The sequence below is a fragment of the Pezoporus flaviventris genome, unplaced genomic scaffold (assembly GCF_033815535.1).
Source record: "Pezoporus flaviventris isolate CSIRO_AGI_PZ_B2104156 unplaced genomic scaffold, CSIRO_AGI_Pfla_v1 ptg000021l, whole genome shotgun sequence".
Taxonomy (NCBI): Eukaryota; Metazoa; Chordata; class Aves; order Psittaciformes; family Psittacidae; genus Pezoporus; species Pezoporus flaviventris.
In genome coordinates this window covers 12,565,024-12,588,940 of record NW_026892569.1, presented here as the reverse complement: position 1 = coordinate 12,588,940, position 23,917 = coordinate 12,565,024, and the positions used below count along the sequence as shown (strand labels likewise).

Here is a 23,917-nt window from a genome sequence, read left to right as displayed (position 1 = left end):
TTTTTGTTTTGTTGGTTTTGTTTTCTTGTGGTTTGCATGGATTTTCTTATTGCTGCTGGCACCGAGATTGATTCGCACCTCGCAGGAACCTGCATAAATCTCAGCCACCTCTTGAACCGGCACAGCAAACGTCCCAGATTTGATTCCACATTTCGTTTGCTGTGCCTTTTTCCTGAGCAAGTTCAGGCTTGTAATTGGGAGCAGGGAGAGGGTGCTAGCCTGGACAAGTGGCAGGGTGACCTTTCTTGCAGCAGCTCTGCTGGACTGCCTTTTCCCAGCCTCTGATAGACCTTGCTGGTGCAGGGGTTGCCCACGCAAACTGTGTTGCTCAGCAAGGAAGCAGGATGTGATTCGATGTAGGAAGAGGTTTTCCCCAACTTCTCATCCAAGGACTTCTATTTTCTAGAAGGTTTCCCTCAGATTGGATTAGCACTCTTAGTTGCTCTCCACATTGCATGCTGTGAGTTTAACACAGATGCTAAAGTTTGATGTATGTTCTTGGGAGCACGTAATTTACTCGTGTAATGTGGGGTCTCATAGAAGTGCTATGGGAGTAAACCAGATAAAAAGGTATTGTAAGTGCAGTGAGTCCCTCTTCAAAATGGATTACCATGTGGAACGCTGGCATAGTGTCTTGTTGCCATCTCATCTTTCCTCTCTGCTGAATCCAATGGGTTTTCCTCTGCCCTGTCTGCTGCCTGCCACAAGAGATTTGCTCCTGGTGATTTCCCTGCTGAACTGGGAGAAGCATCCTGCAACACATCTTTGAGGAAGTTAATTTGTCTCATTTGGTGTAAAGGGAGGACATGCACATGTTCCAGCATCCTTCCTAAATTCTGGCCCTCTAGTTCTCCAGGAAAGGGTTATGCGCTATCCTGCCATGCTCCTGCACTAGATCAGATTGCCTTCTCTTCAGTGCAGCACTATCTTGTGCTGCTTAAACACCTTCCCTCCCATGGAAGTTAGCAACCTCTTGATTTGACAGTTCTTTTATAAGATCTTGAAGGATGGAAGACAACAGGTACCATTTTTAAAGCAAAGATAAATCATAGGGACCAAAAGGGAGCTTGTAAAAGGGAAAAGAAGTCAAAGAATTTACTATCACTGCAGCAAATAGATCTCCATTTCAAAGGGTGAAAGTCCTGACTTCTGCCTGTTCTGTTGTCCCCAGGCCTATTGATTTGTGCTGCATATTCTCACCTAGGCTATCCACGAGGGTGCTCAGTTCTTGGTACTCCTGTCTTGATTATCTCCTCCCTGGACCTCTGTGAGGAGCCCAAGATAGAAAAGACCCCAAACCCAAGGCAATAATAGTTTGTAATATGGACATTGATAAACCTTTTTTTTGCTTTAACTATTGATATGTCAAAAATAAAAGCTTACTAATTTCAGGGTTTTTAAGCAAGCAGGTTAATAGTGGCTGCTGTGTTTAGGTGGCACCAATGATTTGTGTACTGAAGTCTAATAGACCGATAGTATTTCATTTCATTTGATTGAAAAGCCATAATAGAGCTGCCTTTTTATTTTATCTCACTCTATAGTCACTTAGCACAGCACTTGGTGCTTGAAAGAAGGGAAGCCCCAGGGTTTGGATTCAGCAGGCTGCGTTCCTTATCCACCTCCATAGTCAAGAAAAAGTTTGGAAGCTTATATGAAGTTAATAGCGGGGATTCCCTTGCCAGCTAGGATTTACTGTTGCCTGCTGCATGGATTAATAAAGAGGAGAGGCATTCTTCCCTGGGAATAGTGTTAGACGTTGTTGGTCATTTCTTACCATATTCCAATTGCTCACTTGGATAACTTTCAGGAATGATCAGTCTGAAAATGCATCTTGTTCCACTTGAATCTTTACTCTTGAAAGATGCTTTCTTCAAGTAATGCAGTATGTCAGCAATATTTCATCTTTCCAGCTTACTGTTGGACTCTCCCGTGTACAGTCTGTGCTGCTTAATAAGAGAAATTGCCAGATTGACTGGAAAATTTAACTTTAATAACATAATTTCAGGCACTAGAATCATTGCGAAATAATAATCTCCTTGAGTTGGTTTCTACACTATTCTTGTCCCTCATGCACAAAATTACCACATACAGTGCATGTGTGTGTGTGCAAATGTGACCTGCAAGGGGGGTGAGAAGCTTCATGGTTGATCCTGCCAGGTTCTTCATAAATATAAAGTGATGAAGCTGTCTGAAAATGCTTGGGCAGGTGGGAGAGGTTGCAGGAAGGGAATTGTCTCTCCCTTTCTCTTTGTTTTTTTAACATTATGAATTCAAATCTTGCTTAAGCAAAGCACTGGAGAGGGCTCACTGAGTGAAAAGGGACCTTTTTGGTACAGACTTTGTTTTGGAGGATGCTTTGGAAGAGGGAAATAAAAGTGAAGGTGTTTGGGAAAAGCTGTTTGTGCTGAAGACGCAGCCTATGTTATGCTTCAAGAAACTCTTATCAAGCCTTACTTAATGTACAAAAGCTTATCCTCACTAGAATGGGGAAAGAGTTGTCCCTGATCTTTTTAAACTAAAGGAAGAAATCACAGCCTGCTCCAGAAGAATAACGTGAGCTCCTCTGTGAGCAGAAGAGCAAAAGAGCATTTATCTCTAACAGTTTTGCATCCCATATCCGTTGTTCTCTTCCCTACCACGCAGAAGAAAATGAGCTGTGAAGTTGGTCTAGAGCTGGTTTGCACAGTAGCTCTTTGTTTTGCTGGGAGCAATAATAAGGGTCTTTTCTAGTCAAAACAATCTTAATATATAAGGACTATAATCCGCTTTCAGGCTGCTCCCTTTTCCTCCAGGTTGGGGGATTTTGGCCACTGGGTTCCAGAGGTGCAAGAGGACAGTAGATGGATGCACAGACAGCTTGGGAAGTTAATTTTCACAGAAAACCAAGCAAAAAAAAAAGAAAAAACAAAAAAACCCACACTAGTTTTTAATACAAAATTCTGGTCACTTTTTTGATTAGTTTTTCTTCCATCTCTCAGTACAGCTCGAATGGAAATGAACTGCTCCCAGGTCCTCTATTGCACACTCCCTCAGATGCACTGATTAGATAAAGTTACTCTGCACTGGCTTCCAAAGCAATAATGGGTGACAGACAAAGCACTGGAGAATGTCCCTAGTATATAAAAGACGTGGCTGTAATGGCAGGTTGACTGCAGAGTCTTAAATCGTGTCTTTCTCTTTTCTTCCCCTTTTATGTCTTGTTTTCGATGGAACACCATGTATATAAGAAAAGCATGAGGAGTACCAGATTTTGGCATTGAGCTGCTTCCAGCCTTCATTCTGGGACTTGGATCAGTCCTTGGGAGGTGTTTAATACCCTGTGAAAGTTGATGTGAGTTGAATCTTTCCAAAGCCTGGCTTTTCTGCAGAGCTGACTTAAATGGGCTTTGTGCGCACAGACAGGAACAGAAAATAGAACATCATCTACTTGTTTAAGTAAATGCTGAGACTCTTTTCACTGCTCCATGGGAAGCAGGAGTCTTCTTCCATCACTGTTGTGTATCTGCTGAGGGCTTGCCAACGGGGGAGAAATGCGTTCTGATATCCCTTGGAAGCTGACCTGCTGATAACAGGGGCATGGTTCTGCCTCATATCTTGGTCTCATAAAGGGCACTGCTATGCAAACAACTATCTACATCATTTCAGTTGAAAATGGTTGCTTAAAACAAATTGTTCCTTTAAAAGTAATTTTGGTTTCTTATTAAAAAGGAAAAAAAATAGAAGAACAAAGCATGGAGTTTTCTGTTGAACAATGAGCTATTGTATCTTTTATAGATCTGTTTCCTGTGAATAAAGCAGCAGGTGGTTATGAAATTACACATGCCTGAAAAGGGTTGGTAGATAAGTGAATACAGGCTTTAGAAGAAAAGAAGGGGGGGACATGAGGGCGTGGGGGGATGAATTCCTTTCTATGAGTTACCAGGGAGAGGAAATTAAGAAGTACAACTTCCTCTTGGAATAACTTCAAAGTCTGGACAAGTTCTCCGTGGCCAGCTTATGGGGGATGAAATGAGCAAAACAGTGTCATGAGAATGAAACTGTGCTGCAGAATCCTACAGCAGAAAGGGACATTTTTTTTCCTGGTTTTTGAGCACTTGCCAGGAGCATGGGCTGTTTTGTCTAAGGACTTTGTGTATCTGTTGCTGTATGGTTGGGCTATTTCTATGTAGGGTACGATCGTGCTCTAGCTCAGCTTTTACAGCGTTCTAGGAAAAGCAGCCTGGAGATCACTGGCAGATGTTTTTTATCCCTTTGTTTGGGTTCTATTTATTTACTTCTGATGCATTTCTGGAGATGGGGAAAGGGCTGAACATGTGTATTTGGCTTGATGAACTCCTGTACAAGTTTTCCAAGGGCCTAAGGAGCTTTGGGTTTAGTTGAGCAGAAGAAAATTCAAGCCATTTGCTGGGGAAGGTGCAAACAGTTTCTTGCCTGAAGCTGAGACATAGGAGGAGCTTTTGGGCCATGGTGGACTCCATAATTAAGTAGTTTCATGAAATCATGCAGTCTGTAGCAGTATTCAAAAGGGGCTTTTAGTTCTCCTGTCCTCTTCAGATCTGCTTGTCTTTTCCATTAAAGGCTGAGTGCTTTGAAGATAGGAGGCCACTGCTGTGCTGCTCTCATGCAGAGCTGACACAACCATCTCCAACCTGCTGCAGAGGTCCTAAAATAACCCATCTGCCCTTAGGGGGATGTGCTGGAGGTTTAGTTGAGTACAGCCTTGCAGTCAAACCCAAAACTATTGCTGAATGTCAGCCTGGGAAGAGGTGGGAAGCATTATGTTACTGTACTCTAATGATGGTAGAGCTCCTGGCTGGGTTGTCGGGGAGGCTGTGTGATTTAGGAGCTAAACACTTATTTGAGATTCAGAATGGCTGTGCATGGAGAGGTGTCTTTTTTTCCTCCCTTCCTTCTAGTAATATGACAACTTTTAAAAGATGATTAGGTGCCTAAAGATACAGATAGATGATTATATTCCGGTTTTGAAGTACATGTCTGCATCATCAGGCACTCAGATATCTTTAATATCACATGCCTTGAAGACTGGCTTCCAGGCAGCTGCACTTTGAACCATCTCTAGCTGCCTTGACCCACTCTCATGTACCCTTAACCGGTCTTTGCTTCACTACAGATAAATGCCTCCCTTGACTTAGAGAAATAACTCTCTCAAAATGGATCAAATCACACTTAATTTTAGTCATTTGGGTTACTGCTTCCAACCTCGTGCTTTTATTCTAGCAAAAAATACCAGCTTGCCTTAGCGTGAACAGCTTTGGGTTCTTAATGCTGTTTTAGTATTCATTTCTCTAAACAAGGAGTGCAATTACCCTATAGCAAAATAACTGTCTCCAACTGTCTTTTTTCCATTAAACAAATGGGAGGTTTTACCTCTTGGTCTTCCCATAAGATTAATGCACTTTCTCTGCAGGAACTGTCTTCAAGCGATCCAGGAATCTGAATAACTTGCAGACAGCAATTCTAATTGTCACAGAATCTTATTTAGCCAATGCTATTTTCATTAAAAGGTGATCTCTGTTAATAATATAGACTAATAACTCTCCTAAATGAAAGTACCCTTCATTTTTCCCCCACAGGCAGGGATAATGAACTCCCAAATCAGTGCTCTTTCTGAGGAAGCTTTTTTTTTCCATTATAACAGAGGTTGGATTGAGACTTAACCAGCGCCAGGAGATCTGGTGCCTGTGCTCACAAGCCATTGGGCATTTAACTAAGTCATGGTGTTACTGAGATTGGTTTTGCTGCTGATTGCTGCAGAGAGAGAATTTGGCCCAGGAAATCTCCACTGGCTCTGTGAAAATGGAGGGTTTGATGGGGTGTCTCAGAAAGGCAGCAAGTCAACGTTGGAGAGGTTGAGAGGGTAACGTCAGGAAGCTATATTCAACCTGTTAGACCTAAGAGAATCCACATCTCAGACAGCCATGAGAAATCAGGAAGCCAAGTTCTGCTGCTTGTGGAGCAACTTGTCTTTCCTATCAATGCCTCAGTTCTCAATCTTAAACCAACAAACCCAACAAAACCCAGCCTAAGGCAAAAGCTGCTACCAGGACCGACCCTGGGGCATGGCAGACAGGGAGGCTGTTGCACAGATCCATGCTTCCTCTTAACTGGCTTTATTCTCTTCCTTTTTGGATTACAGTTATTTTTCCCTCTCCTTTCTTGTCTTCAGGGACAACATATCAGTGTGCCCTGGCTGGAGGTGCCATGGACTAGAGGCCCTGCTTAGAGCTGCCATTGATGGTCTGGCAGCAGGGCAGGATACTGTGGTTTGCTCTCAACTTCCCTTCTTCCTGCCCCTGGTACTTCTGCTGAAGCAGGGAGGTATTTTTCCTACTTCTTCATCTGTCCAGTTTGTTTCTGAGGGAATGAGATGGGATTCTCTCTTCTCCTTTTGTCACTGGGTGAGACGCATACTACTGGGAGGAGAGTCCAAGGCCATGTGTAGGGGAGGGACTTAGGAGCTCTTCTTTCCTTAGAGAAGAGGTTACTAAGACTTTGAAATGGCAAAAACTAGTGTCAAAGAACTTAAAGGAAGTTTTTTATATTGTCACAGCTTCCCATGGGATCAATGGATGGGAAGTGTTGAGTTGTCATTTTTATTGAGGGTCTTGTGAACTTCGTGGGCTTTTCTGAAAGATTTAGAAAAGCTTGAAAAATACACCTCTAATGGCGGCAGCACTGATTGCTTGAAAGAAGAACCCATGCAGGCTTTTAAAAAGCATTATTTTCCCTATTTTGGGAAGTAGAGAGACTCATGAATTTTCAGTGCGGGTGCTGCGATTTGGGCCGATGGAGCAATCAGGCTCGTTACGAGTCTCACCTCTGTCGACGGTGTGCTAGGCAGGAGAGCTAAGAGCATAAAAAGAAGGAATTTCTTATTATAAAAAACAAAATCTCTTCCTTCCCTGTCCAAAAGAAAAAAAGCTCAGAAAGAAGTGACTCCATTAACAGCAGCTTGAGTGGCAGAGAAGGAAATCAGCTGAAAATGAACAAAGAGCCGCACGGCAGGGATGCTAATGCAAGCAAATGCCAATTCACACTTCGGCAGGCGGCGTGTGGCAGCTTCCTTTCCTGTTCAAACATTTTAGCCAGATAATGAGTGAAAAAAAACCAAACATTTTTCACATAATCAACTGAGTTTGGAAGGGAGAAGCAATAGAGGAAGGGGAGCTGTGGTGCTAATTACGTGCCGGCTGATACGGCTGTTACCGAAGCAGTGTGGGACTATGCTGGGGGGGGGGGGGGGGGTATGTTGCTAATTGCCAACATTTCTTGGCCACTTGGCTGCTGGTGGGAGCTGTTGTTAATGCACAGGCAACCTGGTTGATTGCCGAAATGGAAGCCAAGGCACGTTTGCCAGCAGCTATTGGGGTAGGGAGGGTAACGGTTAGCAAATTGGGGTTCCATATCAATGTATTGATCGGGGTTGCAATGGGGAAATGAAGCACAGAAGGGTGCTGGTGGCTGTCTGGTCCAGGGCTGTGTGTTTATGTGAAGCAGATGGTTGGCTGCTTTACTTTGCCAGCAGATTATGGAGCTGGCTTCGAACCATCTTGCGTGGTTTCCCAAGAAGGCAGGGATCCCGTCTGCAGCATCAGCAGAGCTTTACCGCCTCAAGCATGTTACCTGGGGTCAGAGCTGGCAGCAGTGCTGTCACACAGAGCATGCTGGGGTGGTCCCCGCCATCTGCAGTGTCCTGTGTGACCAAAGGCACACTGATGCTCCAGTGGCATTAAGAGGCTCCAGCCCCAGATATCTCAGGGTATTTTGCGGGTGCCTTTTGCAGACTTATCTCCAGAGCTGATAACACAACCTCATGCTGGGTATCTTGAGATGCTGTTTTGGGGTTCCTCTTCCACTGTGCTGCTGCCTTTGGGAAAGAAATAAAGGGCGGTTGTAGCTGCTGGGCTGAGAGGCATGAGCAGGGAGTAGCTGGATGGGCATTGTCCTCCTGCTCCCCTGGGAAATGCCCCCTTGTTTGTACTCCCAAACCATCCATGTTTTCTGACTGCAGTTCTGCAAAGCGTGGGATGACAGAGGGAGGTAAGGCAGCATAGTAGGAAAACCCTTCTGGAGAGAGAAATTAAGATGCCAACAGTGGCAGAGTTTGAAAGCTCTGAATCTTTACCACTATCAAACAGCCACTGAAGAAGAGACGGGATGGGGGCTTTGCTTTTTTTTTAATATAATTTTTTTTTTAATATTTTTATAAAAATGGATGCTGGAGCTGAACAGTCCCAAGTGAATGAAACTTCTTTCCAGAGTCATTAAGCCCAGGTTAACCCTGACACTGGTCTCCCCATCACCCAAAGAACCATTGCTATTAAAAATGCAAGTTTCATTTTCAAGCCTTCTGCTCTTAGAGTTGATGCCAGGCTGTACCAGCACCCATCTGAAACCAGTGACTGAGATTCTCCAGCCAAGGACTGCTGCTTTTGCTGTCAGCATTGAGTGATGCTGTAAGATCTCCATGGTCAGGACAGTGCTGTTTTATCCTACCTGTTCTCAAAGGCAGAGCTTCACTCCCCTGATTCACAGAGGTCCTGCATGCTTAGGTATCAAAGTTCAATATATTTTGGCAGCAATGGCTTGGCATAGCTTGGTAACAGTCTAGTGCCAAGTGCTAGCTCTTGTTTCAGTACAGTGGTGATGGAAAAGCACTCACAGTGATGCAGGAGTCCAGGGTTTGGATATCTACATCGGCCCTCTATGGCCTTCAAAACTAAATGGTGTTTATTTTTCAGCCAAAACCTTTTATGCTTGAAAGTGCAGATGTGGTTCAGTCAAAGCTTTGTCAACTTGTGAAGTTACTTCAGCTGGGCAGCAAGAGTTAAAACTCAATTATCTTTGCTTGTTTGGAAATTGCTATAGTTGGAACCTTATTTCATTTTACTTAAAAATATGCTCAGTTGAGCAAAATTCCCTTCCAAGTGGTTAAGTGTAACCCACAATGATTGAATTTATGCCGTTGTTTTGTGGGCAAAGTGGGCTGCCAGCAAACTAAGCATCAGTTTTGATTTCTCTGAACAAGCCACAGGCTGAGCAAAAGTCATTCCCTTTGTACGCAGCAAGGCAAAAACTTCTGTGTAACTTATGTTTAAGTTACTTAAGGGCTGTAGACAGGAATAAGAGGATAAGGTTTTCAGTAACCTGTATTTATACTATCATAGACAACTTCTAAGCCGTTACAGCTATTGAAGAATTGGGAAGGGCAATCCAGGAATGTGGTCACTGAGAATGGGAGTTATTTGGTGCTACATGGTTAGTGGAAATTATTGACTGGCAAAGAACCAGCTTTTTAGGAAATGCCTTTAAAATGCACATTTTAGATGGATGGCAATTAAGTCTGTAGAAGCACATTCCCTTCTCTACAAATAATCTCTGTGCCGTATAGGAGTCTTCCAACAGGAGAATATAAAGGTATTTAATTACTCAACGTTTCAATTTCAGCTGATGCTGGATGATGCATTTATGATGTATAATACTATTTTTTCTTTCCTCTGACTTTTTTTTGTGTGTAAAACTACTTAACAGAAGGTGCTCTCTATGTTGTACAGAGGCTGGAATAGCAGCAGGAAAATGTGACTTTGAAATAATGGGATCTATAAGAATAGGCCATTTCCTTCAGGTATAGTGATTTAGTGCCCTGTTAGTGTCCTGATGTATAACTCTATTTCCAAAGACTCCAAGTTTCCTCACAAGCATAATGACAGGCTTAAAACTTGTGAGACTAATGCCACAGCTTTCTCTGTCCTCAGCTGTTCCACATAGTTGCAAGAGTAAGGGAATTTTGTTCTCTCCTAACAGATTAGCTCCAAGAGGAATAAATCAGATGTTACTGCCACCTCATTTCTTTCCCTCCCTTTCTTAGAAGTAAGATAGCCCACAAGACACAGTGCAGAGCTGGGGCTGGTAATGTGTTTTCTTGCCTACAGCCTGCCATGCGGATGTGATCCCAATTCTGGTGTCACCAGGACAACTTTCTAAAGTGCTTTGGTTCTGTTGTTTGTAGCTTTTGGTACTAATTTCAGCCTCTGTTTTTGTTCTGCTCACAGACGATGGCCCTTATTCAAAAGGGAGCAAAGACTCTGGTGGGATGGACACAGCCCTGGTCTCCAGGAGGCAAAGCATCCCAGGTAAAGGAGGGATTGGCTCAAAGCATCCATTACACTTCACCTGGATACCCCTAAAATGGGTAAAACCCCCAAAACCACTCATTTGGTGCATCTATCAACAAGGTTTTTGCCAGAGGGCAGAAATAGATGGAAGCAACTGATCTCAATGAGTGGCATGTTACTGGTAAAATCAGAGTCTGGTGTGGAGCTGTTGATGATGGTTATGGAGAAGCAGACACTTATGTCTGTGTGGCTAACACCACAAAGAGGAAAACAGCAGCAAGGGAGATGGGGAAGAAGCGTTGCCACATCTGAGCTCGCCAGGCAGGGCAGGAGACTGGCAGTGCCTGGCAAGCTGTGTATTTCCCACGTGTGACTAAGTTTGTTCTGATATCTAGTCAGTCACAGCAGACTTGTGTGTGAGATGAACCTTCTCATGCAGAAACACCTCTGGGGGCTGAAGAGGGTCTGGAGAAAGAGTGGTACATTTGCCTCTGTTGGTGCTGGGCTTTATCTGCCCGCAGCATGCCAGCAGGTTTGGATGGGCTACTCTGGACAACTCATCTTCTTCCTAAGAAAGCCCATGGATTCATTTTGACTCCTGACTATTAATGACCCAGCCATAGGTTTGGTTTAATGTGTTGTAAGGGATGGGGAGGAAACAGGGGCCTTTTTCCATTGCTTCCTCATCCAGCATTTTTTCTAGGGGATATTCTGCATCCTTTGGGAGTTCTGCAATATGTTGCCACTGTCCCACAACCCTGATGAAGAAGGGCTGATTCACTGTTCACAAGAGCCAGTATGTCCAGCAACTCCAGCATCTCAATGGGGAGGGCAAAAGTCAGGTGTGCTCTTCCTGCCTTGGGGTGCTTTGAGCAGCAAAATCCAAGCATATATGCCAGTAGAAGAAATCCAAGAGTATTTGCATATAGAACTTAAAGACTGTCTCTTGAAGGACCATATCCTGCTTAACCAGGTGGCTTTTACATCTGTGATAGCAGCAGTAGATTTATAGAGGTTTTGGTCAAAATCCCTTATTGCTTACCTTAATAGATTGCTCTCGGGGACTTTCCTTATTTCAGAGCAGTGATTTCTCCTTGAACCCGTAACAATGGGTAATTGCACTCTGGGAGCTCTCATTTTAAACACTTATCAAGGCTCAAAATTAAACCCCATTGAAGAGCTAATAATCTCCCCTTGTGGCACCATCTGTGTTGATCAGTCATGTCTGTAGTTGAGGGGAAATTTGCAGGATAGAGCTGGATGGTGTTCCTTCCAGCCCAGCGGGGAGCCTCCACAAAGTTTCTGGCAGCCCCTGGGATCCCGGGTTGGTGAATTGAAAACTGAGTTACTGTAGTTGGCAAGGGATCAAAACTGAGTTTAAAGAGCAGGAGCATCGTGGACCTGATGTTTTACAACAAGCTGCCAGGGCCATGTTAAATCGGTGCCCAGCAGTGCCTAAATGCTTTCCAGGCTGGCGCTGGATTGCAAAGAGATTCCCCACTCACATTAATCAAGTGTACAGATTAGCCTTGGAAGTGTTATACAAAATAGGTGTAGTACAGGGCAGGATGTGAAGTAAGGAGTTCTGGTGGCATTAGACAAGGAGCAAAGTGCTAGTGATGAGGCACCACAGTGCCAAATGGCACTTTCTCCCAGTGAAAGAGGATGTAGGGGGGGAAACATGCACCAGGATGGATCTTCTGCGTTAATGTGCTATCTTAAATAGGGTCTCTTGAAGACCCTGCCTTGCTCTGGAAATCATAGTGTGCAAGAGTTTTTAAATGTTCCCTCTCTAAACAGAGCATCTCATTTAAGCCTGGTGGGTTTTGCTGTGCAAACAAGCTCCTGGTCTGCTTGCAGTGTGGGTTTTAGTCCACAGCTGGGGGTCTGCTGTTTGCCATGGGCTTCCAACGCCCATTACCACCTTCTTCTGCACTTCCGTCAGAGAAAGACACCCTGTGCGAGGGGAGACTGTTTTCTCCTGTAGAATTGTGGGAGCTTTCAACAGCAGAGAGAGCGGAGGTGGATGGATCATGTTGTAGGTGAATTCTGCAAAGGGTTCTTAGAGGAGGCTCTGGCAAGGCATGAAAGTCGTCTGATTTGCCCCAGGGCTAGTTCTCCTTCGACCAAAGAGTGTGGGTGCCATCGTTTGGATTAATGCAGAGCTACCTTTTGCCAAGCCTGCGGAGCTCTCTGTCTTTCCCTGGGCTAGTTCTGGCTCTCCTGCTTCAGAAGTCAGACTAGTTTAGGGACCTTGTTTTTGTAAACCCAGATATGGCTGTAACGGGAGGGACTCTTCATTAGGGACTGGAGTGACAGGACAAGGGGTAACGGGTTAAAACTTCAACAGGGGAAGTTTAGATTGGATATAAGGAGGAAATCCTTTCCTGTTAGGGTGGTGAGGCACTGGAATGGGTTGCCCAGGGAGGTTGTGAATGCTCCATCCCTGGCAGTGTTCAAGACCAGATTGGATGAAGCCTTGGGTGCCATGGTTTAGTGTGAGGTGTCCCTGGCCATGGCAGGGGGATTGGAACTAGATGATCTTAAGGTCCTTTCCAACCCTAACTATTCTATGATTCTATGAACACTGGCATCACGTTGGGCTTATATATAGGTGCTGGACAAACAAGTGTCATCTTGGGCTGAAGGAAGGTAAAATGTATGCTGCCTGCATCAGAAAGGGAAGCAGTAACAGTGCAGTGGATGTGGGCATGGCGTCCCCTAATCCTGACCCTGCCATACCTATCCTGGTTGGCAGTGCACGTGGAACCAGTTATGTTGTAGAAGTGATTGTGTTCTCAATTAGATGAGGCAATATGGAGGAAGCTTGACTTCGACCAGGTATAAATGATCAGGGAAACTGCTGTAAATGAGTGAAGGTCATGCTTCCCCTCCTTCCTCTGCTGATGGTAGGATCCCACCTCTCTCTGCATTATGTTTACCTCCCATCTGTATTGTGAATTTCTTTAAATCACAGTGTTTAAGACCCACCCTGTTCTGTTCATCCAGGCAGCTACTGCAGGTCCACAGCATCCTCCTACCTGGTAACTGCGACTGACTGACATGTAGCCCTCCTATCACCCTTCCCCCTCTATATAGAGCGTAGTCCCTGATGTCCCTGAACCACTGTTGAGATCCCATCACCCCGGTTTTGAGTCCTACCACTGCCAAGGTTTTTATTCTATCACAAACCTTCACTCCTCTGTTTTGTCCCACTTGGTCCTGCTCACCAGACCTGCATGCAAATGCTCTCCCTCCACTGCTGTGGGTCCACCAGCACACGCTTCTGTGTGTCTGAAGCTTTCTCTTTGTGCTAATTGTACAAATCATCCCAGGTCTGCTCTCCCACCACCTGTAGGAAAAGAGTGTCTTTTGGATCGGGAGGAACGTGCCTTCCACTGAGATGTCTGTCTGTATTCCTGATCTTTCAGAGGAGTTTAGAGGGGTCACCATCGTGGAGCTGATAAAGAAGGAAGGAAGCACCCTCGGGTTGACTATTTCAGGTGGCACAGACAAAGATGGAAAGCCCAGAGTCTCCAACCTGAGGCCAGGAGGACTGGCTGCAAGGTGAGAAATGGAAATGGGATGTAGGGAGCGCAGTAAAACTGGAGTGGGAAAGTTGCGTGTTCTAATTATGGAGTGAATATAGTTATAATTAACGTAGCTGGCACCCAAGTCCCTTTCTTCAAGTGCCCCAGAATGTAAAGTTGTTGCTTTAGCAAGTCAAACATCTTCTATTTTGAGTTATTTCCCATGCTCTATGCTATTATGTCTGAAATTTTGTGTAGGGGTATTCGGGATTCTGTGAAATTAGGCAGCCTTGTCAGGAGGGCTGCGTGGTACAATACGTCTTGATCAAGCTAAGTGGTTTAATATTGTATCTGTTCTGAATACTGAGTGGGTAAGTAACCCTGGCTCAAAAAAGAATGGGAGAAGAAAGGCTCCAAGAAGAAAAGAAAGGGAAGGAGTAATTGAACAATTCTGCAGAAAACAGGCAAAAGGAATGTTTCCTTTTTCCCTTGCTGGATTTTTTGTTCAGACAGCTCTTTGACTGATTGCCCTACATGAATGGGACCTGAGCAATAAAAAGAGAGGTTGTAAAGACGTAGACTGCGATTGTTGCTTTATGTACAGATCTGAGCACTTGCCAACAGGAAAGATAGATGCCTTCGATTTTAGCACTTCCCTCTGAGAGCAAGCACGTGCAATCGGATGAGATGAGCCCAGCACCGGTGGCTTGGTCAGAAAGTCCTCCGTGTACCACAGGTTTGCCAGGAGCATCCAGGCTGAGCGTAGCAGAGACTTTGTGCTACCACTGCCTTTGTTTTCCTTTTGCTTTCTTTGCAGAAGTGACCAGCTGAATGTTGGGGATTACATCAAGTCAGTGAATGGCATTAACCTGACCAAGCTGCGGCACGACGAGATCATCAGCCTACTGAAGAACGTGGGTGAAAGGGTAGTGCTGGAAGTAGAGTATGAGCTTCCGCCTGCCGGTGGGTGCCTCTCTGATAACACTACTCTTCTCCTGGCTGCTTTTTGTCCTGGGGTGCAGATGGACTTGCTTGTGCATTAACCAGCATGGACTAGGCAGTATCCAGGGGCATTTTGACGCTGTGCCTTCATCCGCTCGCAGCACTGTGCTGGATGCTGCAGAGCTGTGTGCAGTCAGAGCAGGGCCTTTTTTCCAGCACAGTGGGTGCCTGTTCATGCACACTGGCAGGAGATGGCTGATTAGGTCTGTCTTGCCTTGGAGTGACTCAGTAGCACAGGCCAATCTGCCTCCTGATGCTGCTTCAGCTTGTTTTTCTTTTCCCCTTTTGGAGCGTGGCTACAGGAGGTTTATTCACTCTTAAGCATGTATTGCCAGATCCTCTTTTCTGAGCAGTGGCAAGTGCTGTTATTCCTCAAGATGCTTTGAAATGATGTGTTTTCAGAAAGGAAGCTGAAACAACCTGTTTTCCAGTTTAGGACCCCCAGCTGAAACTGGCAAACCCAGCTCACAGGTCTTGCATCCTGATGTGGGAGACTATGTGTTCTTGCCCTCATTTGTTCTGATTAAAGCAAGTGCCTCGAGACGATTTGTCATCACAGGCTTTCCATTGTGAAAATGATCTCGTCCCCAGTTATTACTCATTCAGTTCCCCAGATCAATCAAAGGATGATTGGGCAGAAGAAATAGAAAAACTAAAAATGAGATGACAGGAAAACCAAAACTGATGAAATCTAAGCATTTTGCCCCAGAGAAGAAGCTATGTTACACTTCATATCTTTGCTATAACTCCTGCCTTTATGTTAAAAGTATTGAATATACAAGTGACCATGTAAAGAAAAGAATATAATCTGAATTAGGTGAATCTCCATCACCCCCTCTCTCCTGCTGTGTTTCTTAGCTTTTGCATACAGCCCTGGTAAAACAAACTGTGACTCAAGTTTTCCATGGTCTTATTCTCACTAGAGATGGCAACTCTTAACCTTTCTTCTTAGCTGTGAGCCTGACTGTCAGGAACCTGATAAGCTGTACTTACGAGCTAAGGAGCAGTGCCAATACCGCGTGGCTCAATCAATAGCAGTGGTGCAAAATCTCCCCACCTCTGAGCGAGCAGGAAGAGCACACTGAAAGAGTGACTTCTCTCCCGTGAGATTGATGCTGTTTATGACTAATCCATACAAAGAAGCACTGCAAAATAGAGGGAAGTGTCCATTATTGCCTTGTGGGCTTTTACCTGCAATGAGAGTTTGTTACTGCTGTGTGCACCCATCTCTCTCTCTTTCCCTGGGCAGAGAGTAGAAATATAGTGCAATTCAATAGCTTGTGCTTGTGTGTTTGATTTTTTTCTCCCCACTGTGTAATTTCCTGCTTTGGAAGAGACTTTGCAAGTCCATGCCTAGTTTTCAGGCCACTGTGTCATATCATCTCTTCCATAAATAAACCAAGCCCTGCACTGACACCAGCTTAGGTTTCCACGCTTGCCGCTAATCTTATGAAAGGCTGCTGCAGAACTTCATGCTTGGATGCTTTAGGACAGAAATTGGATGGTTTCTGAACTCATTGTGGATGCTTTATACCCTTTTCTTGGTATGTGAGTATTGCCCTGTAGCTGGGAACCTTCCTGGGCCCTGAGCTTTTCCCTTCGGGAGTATTTCTAGGCTGTCACTGTCTGCAGTCTGTGGACAGCAGCTGGGGGACAGTGTTTTGGGGGTTTATTTGGCCTTGCCTATGGTTCCCAAGGCTGCAAGCCTGCAAGGAAGTAACGTGTCCCCTGGATGTCTTTTGGGTCAGTTTAACCCTAATTTGGGTGCAGGTGGCAAGTGTGCAGGACTGCTTCCTGAGCCAAAGGGAAGTGCTAGTGTGGACGTGCCTAAGGGATCCTTCAGCTCCAGCCTGCAGTCAAGCTCTTTGTGCTTTTTAATGGTTATCCTTGTGGCCATTCACTGCACTTGGTTTGAAGATTAGGAATTGATCTTTTCGGAGGGGACAATGCTGAAATGCTGCGTGCAGTTCTGGGTGGGAAAGATGAGGAAATTGGCCCATGTTCACTGCAGTAGTTCAATAAATCATTAAATAGCAGGGGGTGGCAAGGGATGGAAACAGTTTCTTTCTTTTTCTCTTTACTTTTGAACTTTAAATAGCACTGTGTATTTAACATAAAATTACTGAATTGCCCCTAGGATCAGTTTAAAAGATTCACTTAATCTTTTTTTTTAAATTCAAAATACAAGAAGTAGGGGAAAAAAAACCAAAACCCAACCTTTTGCACTGAGGATTTAGGATTTTCATTTTCTTTAAGGTCAGCTGGTGACTGGATTCTTTACGCTGCTGCTGGTCTTTTAAACAAGTTTCCATCTGCAGCAGAAGCTTCTGGCTTTTGAGTAATGCCAAGTGCATTAAAGCCAGTTGATAAACGAGAAGGCTTTACTTGAATGTCAGAGTATAACCAAGACAAATTTGAGGGGAGATGCGCAACACTGAGCTGGCAAAATCATCCTGGAACACAATGGTTGGCTCTGATGGAGGTTCACAGTTCTGGGTCGGGCATTCTCTGCATCCAAACAGGGAAGGTACAATATGGGTATTGGGCTGGACTTCAATTTCAATGCTGTTTGGATGAATTATGGTATTATTTTGCAGGGTGGCATGAAAAAGGTTTATCTGGGGGTAACTGGGTCTTCTTCTTTTCCTTCAGTGCCAGAGAGCAGTGCTGGCATTATTCCCAAAACCATCGAGGTGTCTCTCTACAAGGAAGGCAACAGCTTTGGCTTCGTGCTGAGAGGTTAGTAGTTTCCCCAGTGAAAAACAGAGGGGACAAGCACTGGCAGAGGTGATTTGGGAAGCAGGAACAGAAATGTAGGAAGGTGAATATCATAAACCTCAGCTAAGAAGCAAAAGTGTGTCCTGGGCAGCATCCCACGCAGCCATCAGGGACTGTGGCTGCTGAATCCAGGGCAGTCTTTTTGCTTTCAGGCTGTGTCAGCTGTTACGTGATAAATGTCTCTCCTTTCTCAGCACTCTCATTCAGCCTTTCAAACCTCCAGTGACTTATGGCTTCCCTGGTTTCATTACAGGGGGAGCCCATGAAGACTGGCACAAGTCCAGACCGCTGGTGCTCACCTATGTGAGGCCGGGTGGTCCAGCAGACAGGTAATGCTCGTGTCGCACCTCCAATATCTGCTTTGACCACACAGACCAGCAGCCCTCAATGTGCTTTTGGATGTGTGTCCTGCTTGTCCTCCTTGCTTGCCTCTACAAGGCTTCTCGTGCTGGTGGTGTGCAATGATGTGGGTGGTGTGCAATGATGTGGGTGGTGTGGGACCTGTGGTGTGCAGGGAGGATGGATCTGGTACTCATAGGCTGACCCATGTGTAGAGATTATAGTTATAAGCAGAAAATCCTCTTCCAGAGGCAGCCTCTTAATTAACCCTGTACACATGAATAGCTGATGCTGTGTTGGAAAGCAGGAGGCTTCTATCTATTCTCCTGCTGCTAATTTAATGTGATGGAGCTGATACTATAAATAACACAAACTATTGACTAATTGACTTTATATATGTGTGTGTGTATGTATCTATACACACACATATATATATACACAAAAAAAATATTAAATATATATTATGTATAGGTATAGAAATGAAATACAAATAAATATATATACACAAAAAAGTCTTTTTCTCATGGCTTTCTACAGGGAAGGGTCCTTGAAAATTGGGGACAGGCTGCTGAGTGTGGATGGGATCCCTCTGCACAGCATGACCCACGCTGATGCCCTCAACATCCTGCGCCAGTGCAGCCAGGAGGCTCTCTTCCAGATCGAGTACGATGTGACCATCATGGGTAAGGCCAAGATGAGTGTGGTGGCATTTGCTCTGACTGCTGGGAAGTATGTGGGATTAGACACGGTAACCGGGATACTCGGTTTCAGTGGAAAAATTGCTGAGCAATGCGCTGCCAACATGGGTGTGTAGGGGGTAAAGTTCAAAGCTGGCTTAGTTGAATGCATTTGTGTCTTGATGGGAATGATGACTGGTTTTAGAGGAGGGGGAAAAGAGGGGTTTTGTAATGTAGGCAAAGATGGAATAGGAGAAATTGGAGTTAAAAGGGGCCTGGAGTGCTGTGCCAGCACTGCAAATACCGCTATTAAATGAGTGCAGCAGAGTGAACTGCAAGCACGCAGACTTGATGCGGCTGGAGTTTGCTCTGTATTTTAACCCTGCTTAATTCTGGAGTTATTCCCTTTCTTAGAAGCATTAGTTCAGATCTGCTTCAGAAATATATGAGGGGTGATCAACTGAGTGACCTCAAATAAGGCAGAATTTACTGGAGGGCAGAGGATGAGTGTTTCTGAAACGTGTTCTACACTGTAGATATGAAGTTTGAGGGTTTGGAGGGTTGGTGGGTCTTTTCTTCACTTGATTTTTAGTTTTAAGCCCTGGGAAAGGGTTCATTATTAGCTACTGTAAAGTCATTTGGAGCTGGCTTTGTGATACACAGCTGTTGCTGCAGGGACTGTCATTAGTGAGTTTAAGGTTACCACAGAGTCTGAAGCTGTGCTGGTTCTGGAAGCTCATTGAACTGTGCATTAGATTTGATGTTGCATATATGTCTCCAGAGGGGTTTCTGCTTCCACTGAAGCTGCAAGCTGGGCTAGGTTGGAGTCTTTTCTGCAGATCTCACAAACCAGCGTATCTAAGCCTAGGATCCAATGAGGGATAGGAGTCTGTGGTAGCAGGTTGTTTTCTGTTTGTCAGTGAGGAGGGAAATGAAAAGGATCTGCAGCTGAGATTTGTGTTGGAAGGGACCTTAAAGCTCCTCCAGCCCCAACCCCTGCCTCGGGCAGGGACACCTTCCACTAGAGCAGCTTGCTCCAAGCCCCTGTGTCCAACCTGGCCTTGAACACTGCCAGGGATGGGGCAGCCACAGCTTCTCTGGGCACCCTGTGCCAGCGCCTCAGCACCCTCACAGGGAAGAGCTTCTGCCTAAGAGCTCATCTCAATCTCCCCTCTGGCAGGTTAAAGCAGTTGCCCTTGGCCTGTCCCTGCAGGCCCTCGTCCAAAGCCCCTCTCCAGCTTTCCTGTTTGTCCCTTTAGGCACTGGAAGTTGCTCTAGTATCTCCCAGGACCCTTCGCTTCTCCAGGCTCCCTTTCTATATGATGGTGATTGTGGTAACTCTGCAATGGTTGGTAAGGAATGTCTGTTGCTCTCCATGCAGGCTGGCAGCCCTGCCTGGGGAGGGAGTAGGCAGGTTTAAAGGGGGATTGTGCACAGAGATGTCAAGTCCGAACAGCAGCAAATAATTAATAGTGCGTGGGAAATGGGAGGCTTTTTTGGTTCTGTTGTTTGTGTGATCCCCTGGTGCCTGTGTTGCAGAAAGTTGATTGTTTTTTAACATGACTCGGAGCAAAAAAAGCCACGAAGGTGTCTTGGTATTTCTTCCTGAGTAACTCTCCCACCTAAAACTGTTAGGGTTGAGTGAACACAGAGGGATGGCAGGGGTTTATGCAGTGATTCTCCATCTTGTGTTGCTATACAGTGAACCAGATACTTCCCAAGATGCAAAACCAGTCCCTTTCCTAGATAATTTCTGCAAAGAGAGTTCTTCTCTCTCACCCTGTAAGGAGATATACTCGCCCTGCTTTCTTTTAAGGTAAGATGACGCAGAATGTGTAGCTGAAAACAATCCCTGCAGACAGTTTTGCCAGGCAACAGCTAATAACTGCAATGGGAGATGAGCGTATCATCCCCAAATCACAACTGCTCCAGACATTCTCTTTACCAGCCACAGGAAAATGATGAGGGAAGGGAAGAGCCGGTGCTGGAAGTAGCATGGTGGAAAGGGGTCTTCTGGACCCTGTCTTACTACCCACTAAACCAGTATGTATTGACAGTTGTGCCTCAGTTTTCCAATCTGTAACATGGTACCCTCCTCCTCTGGGAAGCACAGTTCATTGCTTGCAAACCACTTTCAAACCCTTACATGGAAACCTGCACAGCCATGGAAGGCAGCATAGGCCCATGGGGTTTTCCTGTTCCTTGGTAACAAAACCCCAGAGGAATGATGCAAGCAGCTGTATCCACATTGAACTTGGTGTCATTGGCCTCAGTGATGCTTGTTCTGCAACAGCGTGATTTCTGGCCACCATTGCACACTGAGCAGAGTCTGAGTTGAGTATCTCATGAACCCTGAGCCTTCAGAACAACTTCTCAGGCTCTCTTGGCTTGCAAGAAGGGAATTTGCTTTGAGTAGGGTGAGATTTGCTGTGAAACACAGGAGAGCCAGGGATGGCTTTTCCACAGCTGCTGGGTGAGTTGCAGCCATGTGATGGTGCAGAAACACTTCATGGTGCCAAAACAGCAATGCCAATTGAATCCCTAAGTAAGGTTATTGCAATTCCTGCCCTGGTCTCTCAGTGTTTCTTTTTAAATTAGCTTGGGTGCAATAGCCCCACGTTAATCACGCCTCACAAATACTGCTAAATTGCAGACTCTTGACCTTTGATTTGAGCCAAATCATTCCCTAGAATAATTAGTAGAGGCTTGGCTTGGTATTTCCTCAACAAATGCCTCTATAAAATAGATTTGGAGCAATTCTTATCAATGCCACTGGAGATGAGAATTAAAAGGGGTAGAGGGGTGGTCTGTGCTCTGTGCGGTGGGAGGAGGAACTGGGCTGGAGGCAAGACTACAGTGATTTCCTACAGTCTTATTGATAACCTACATTCTGGCATGAACCCAGAGCTCACTCTTCTCACCATGGTCCTGAGACCCCCCTGGGAATCGCTTGGCAAAGTCAATAAGTTTGGAAGCTGTGTAAAACTGAGAGGAGCAAGGATTTCCTTTGCAAAGGAAGGTCTATTGCTCCAGCAAGCTTCTATTTTCACTCCTTTCCTTCAGCTGGAGGAATGCAAGTCTGTGTGCCTCCTCAGAGGATATGTGCTGGACACACATAGGCTGCAAAACCAAGGCATAGTTGGTGTTTACTCTTGGAAGAGATCCTCAATCTCTTGGTGCTTGCTTTGCTAACGAAGGCTGAAGTGCACCTTCTACAGGCTTTAACTGGCTGCTTTGTGCATCTTTTTGATTGAACTGGGGCTGTGCTTTTTTGCCAGGGCCTCCAGACCTCTCCAGTGGTCTGTTTCAACAGAGAATAAACAGTGTTTTATTTGAAGGCTACATAACCTTTAACATTGCTCATTCTTCCTCCTTCCTCCGCTAGGAAAAAGGGCACTGTGAGTACACCAGAGCCTGAACATCCCCTGCCTTATCCCAGGGGGAAATTTCCAAAGGTGTTTTCTGTCTCCATAGACTCAGCATCTCCAACAAGTCTCAGGAAGGACCTCACTGCAGCTCGGCTTCTGAGACCTGCATTAATGCTTCCGTTTCTCAGAGAGCAAGAAAGAGCCATGCATCAAGTTTTGGAGCCAAGTAGCATCAGCATTTTTAGTGGAGCATAGCTCTGGAAGGGAAAAGCTTTACTATGAATAATTAAGGGCTGAGGAGGCATCAAGCTTTCAGAGGGCTCTGCTGGCTTTCCTTCGAAGTGGATGGCTGGGTTTTCATGAAATGGTTTTGTGAGGGGGTCAAAACTATGCATAGGGTGCTGGTTGTGGGATGTCTGGCGGTGATGACACGTTTGTGAATCCATCCTCTTTATGATGGCTTTAGGTAATCTGGAAGCAAACGTGTAACAGAGGTGGAGGGAATTTCTGTCTAATCAGCCAGAGACACAGGCTTTCTTTTTCCTCCCCCTTCCCCAGAGGAGATGAATAGGTGTTGTGCAGGCTTATGCTAACAGGAGCAATTTGGTAGGAGTTTCATAGTTTTCCTTTCAGCACTTATTAAGCTTCTTGCAGAAGTGCATCTTTTAAAGATGAGTTACTCCTGTATTGTCTGATGGGAAGAGGAGGCTTTTGTAAGCACGCGGGTAGGCAGTGCTGTGTCTCTGCTCCCACTGTCGCACTGGAGGAGCTGGGATGAGCAGTGCAGTGATGTTTTGAAGCTGGTGCTGAAGCACAGAGGAGTTGACTGACTCGTGTGCTGGTCTTCAGCAAACAAGACTTCTGAGTACTTCAGAGAGTGTGATCTTGTTTCTTTCTTGCTTGCTTGGGAAGAAGCTCATAACAGTGACGTCCTTCTGATCTTCCTTTTTTGCGCTTTTAATGCTGTTGATGTGACTGCTGCCTTTGAGCAATCTCTTCCTTGATCTTGCTATTTAACCCCAAGGGGGGTTGTTTTCGTGAGTGAATTGTTGTACTGTGTCTTCATTAGCATATATATTCTATGCAGAATCAGTTCTGCTTCTTGAATTTACTTCTTAAATAGCTTACATCTTTGTTAAGTTATGACATGACACAGACTGCAGGATGTCCAAACTACAGGTTCGCTGATGGTATACATGACAAGTCAGCCCTATTGGCCAACCCCTTGCTTTTAGGAATGGGAAAGGCTGTATGAAAAGTGTCTTCAGATGCTCTCTTGTTTTACAGACACTGTAGCAAATGCTTCAGGTCCTTTACTAGTTGAAATAGCAAAGAGTCCGGGGTCTACGCTAGGAATCACACTGACAACAACCATGCACCGGAACAAACAGGTCATTGTCATCGACAAGATCAAGCCTGCCAGTGTGGTGGACAGGTACAGATCTGAACGCGCTGCTCCTAGCTCTGCTTTTCCGTTCTCTGCTGCTTTTTTCTTCCCTTGTTACTTATATACCATTCTTTGCTGCCTCTCCTAGAAATGCCCATGTCCACATGTTCTTAGCACTAAAAATATGTGACCCAACAGCAGTAGACACTCCTCAGTGGGCAGGAATGTAACTCAGTGCATGTGAAAGCTGAGCTCTGATTTAAAAACCTCAGCTCTGACTGCCCTGGAGCTGTGCAATGGCAAAAACCTATTCTGGAAACTTCTGGCTAGAGCCTTTTCCTGATGGGCAAGTCAGCTAGTCACCCTTCACATGGGGATACAGGATGACAAACCGTTATGCACCCCTAGTTGTGGTTAGTCATGTTGCTAAGCTGAACTCTTGGCTTGTAGGAGTTATCTACACTGCTGCATAAGCCCACTAACTGAGTAGGCACTATTAAATGCTTAAAAGATCTTTTCCAAGCCACCCTCAGCACTGACTCAAGCATGAACCATCTTAGTTGGTATTTTGGGCAGTGCTTGAACCTAAGTTTCTAATTGGAAGTAAGAAAAGACATGTGAATTCCTGTGATTTTCTTTCATACCATAATTCACGGTTGAATTTTGCATGTGTCTGCCCCCAAGTGTAAGGACATGGATT

At 45.1% G+C, this 23,917-nt stretch overlaps 1 protein-coding gene across 5 annotated transcripts in view; it reads left to right on the top strand.

Moving 5' to 3' along the window:
- Nucleotides 1-23,917, top strand: part of GRIP2 (glutamate receptor interacting protein 2) — a 240,581-nt gene that overhangs the window by 173,508 nt on the left and 43,156 nt on the right. For all 5 annotated transcript variants that reach the window (XM_061456089.1, XM_061456090.1, XM_061456092.1 and 2 more), the window contains exons 2-8: nucleotides 10,074-10,154; nucleotides 13,568-13,703; nucleotides 14,484-14,629; nucleotides 17,321-17,407; nucleotides 17,700-17,775; nucleotides 18,323-18,468; nucleotides 23,118-23,265. In XM_061456089.1, coding sequence (XP_061312073.1) covers nucleotides 10,074-10,154; nucleotides 13,568-13,703; nucleotides 14,484-14,629; nucleotides 17,321-17,407; nucleotides 17,700-17,775; nucleotides 18,323-18,468; nucleotides 23,118-23,265 — 820 coding nt within the window. The remainder of the gene's footprint in view (nucleotides 1-10,073; nucleotides 10,155-13,567; nucleotides 13,704-14,483; nucleotides 14,630-17,320; nucleotides 17,408-17,699; nucleotides 17,776-18,322; nucleotides 18,469-23,117; nucleotides 23,266-23,917) is intronic.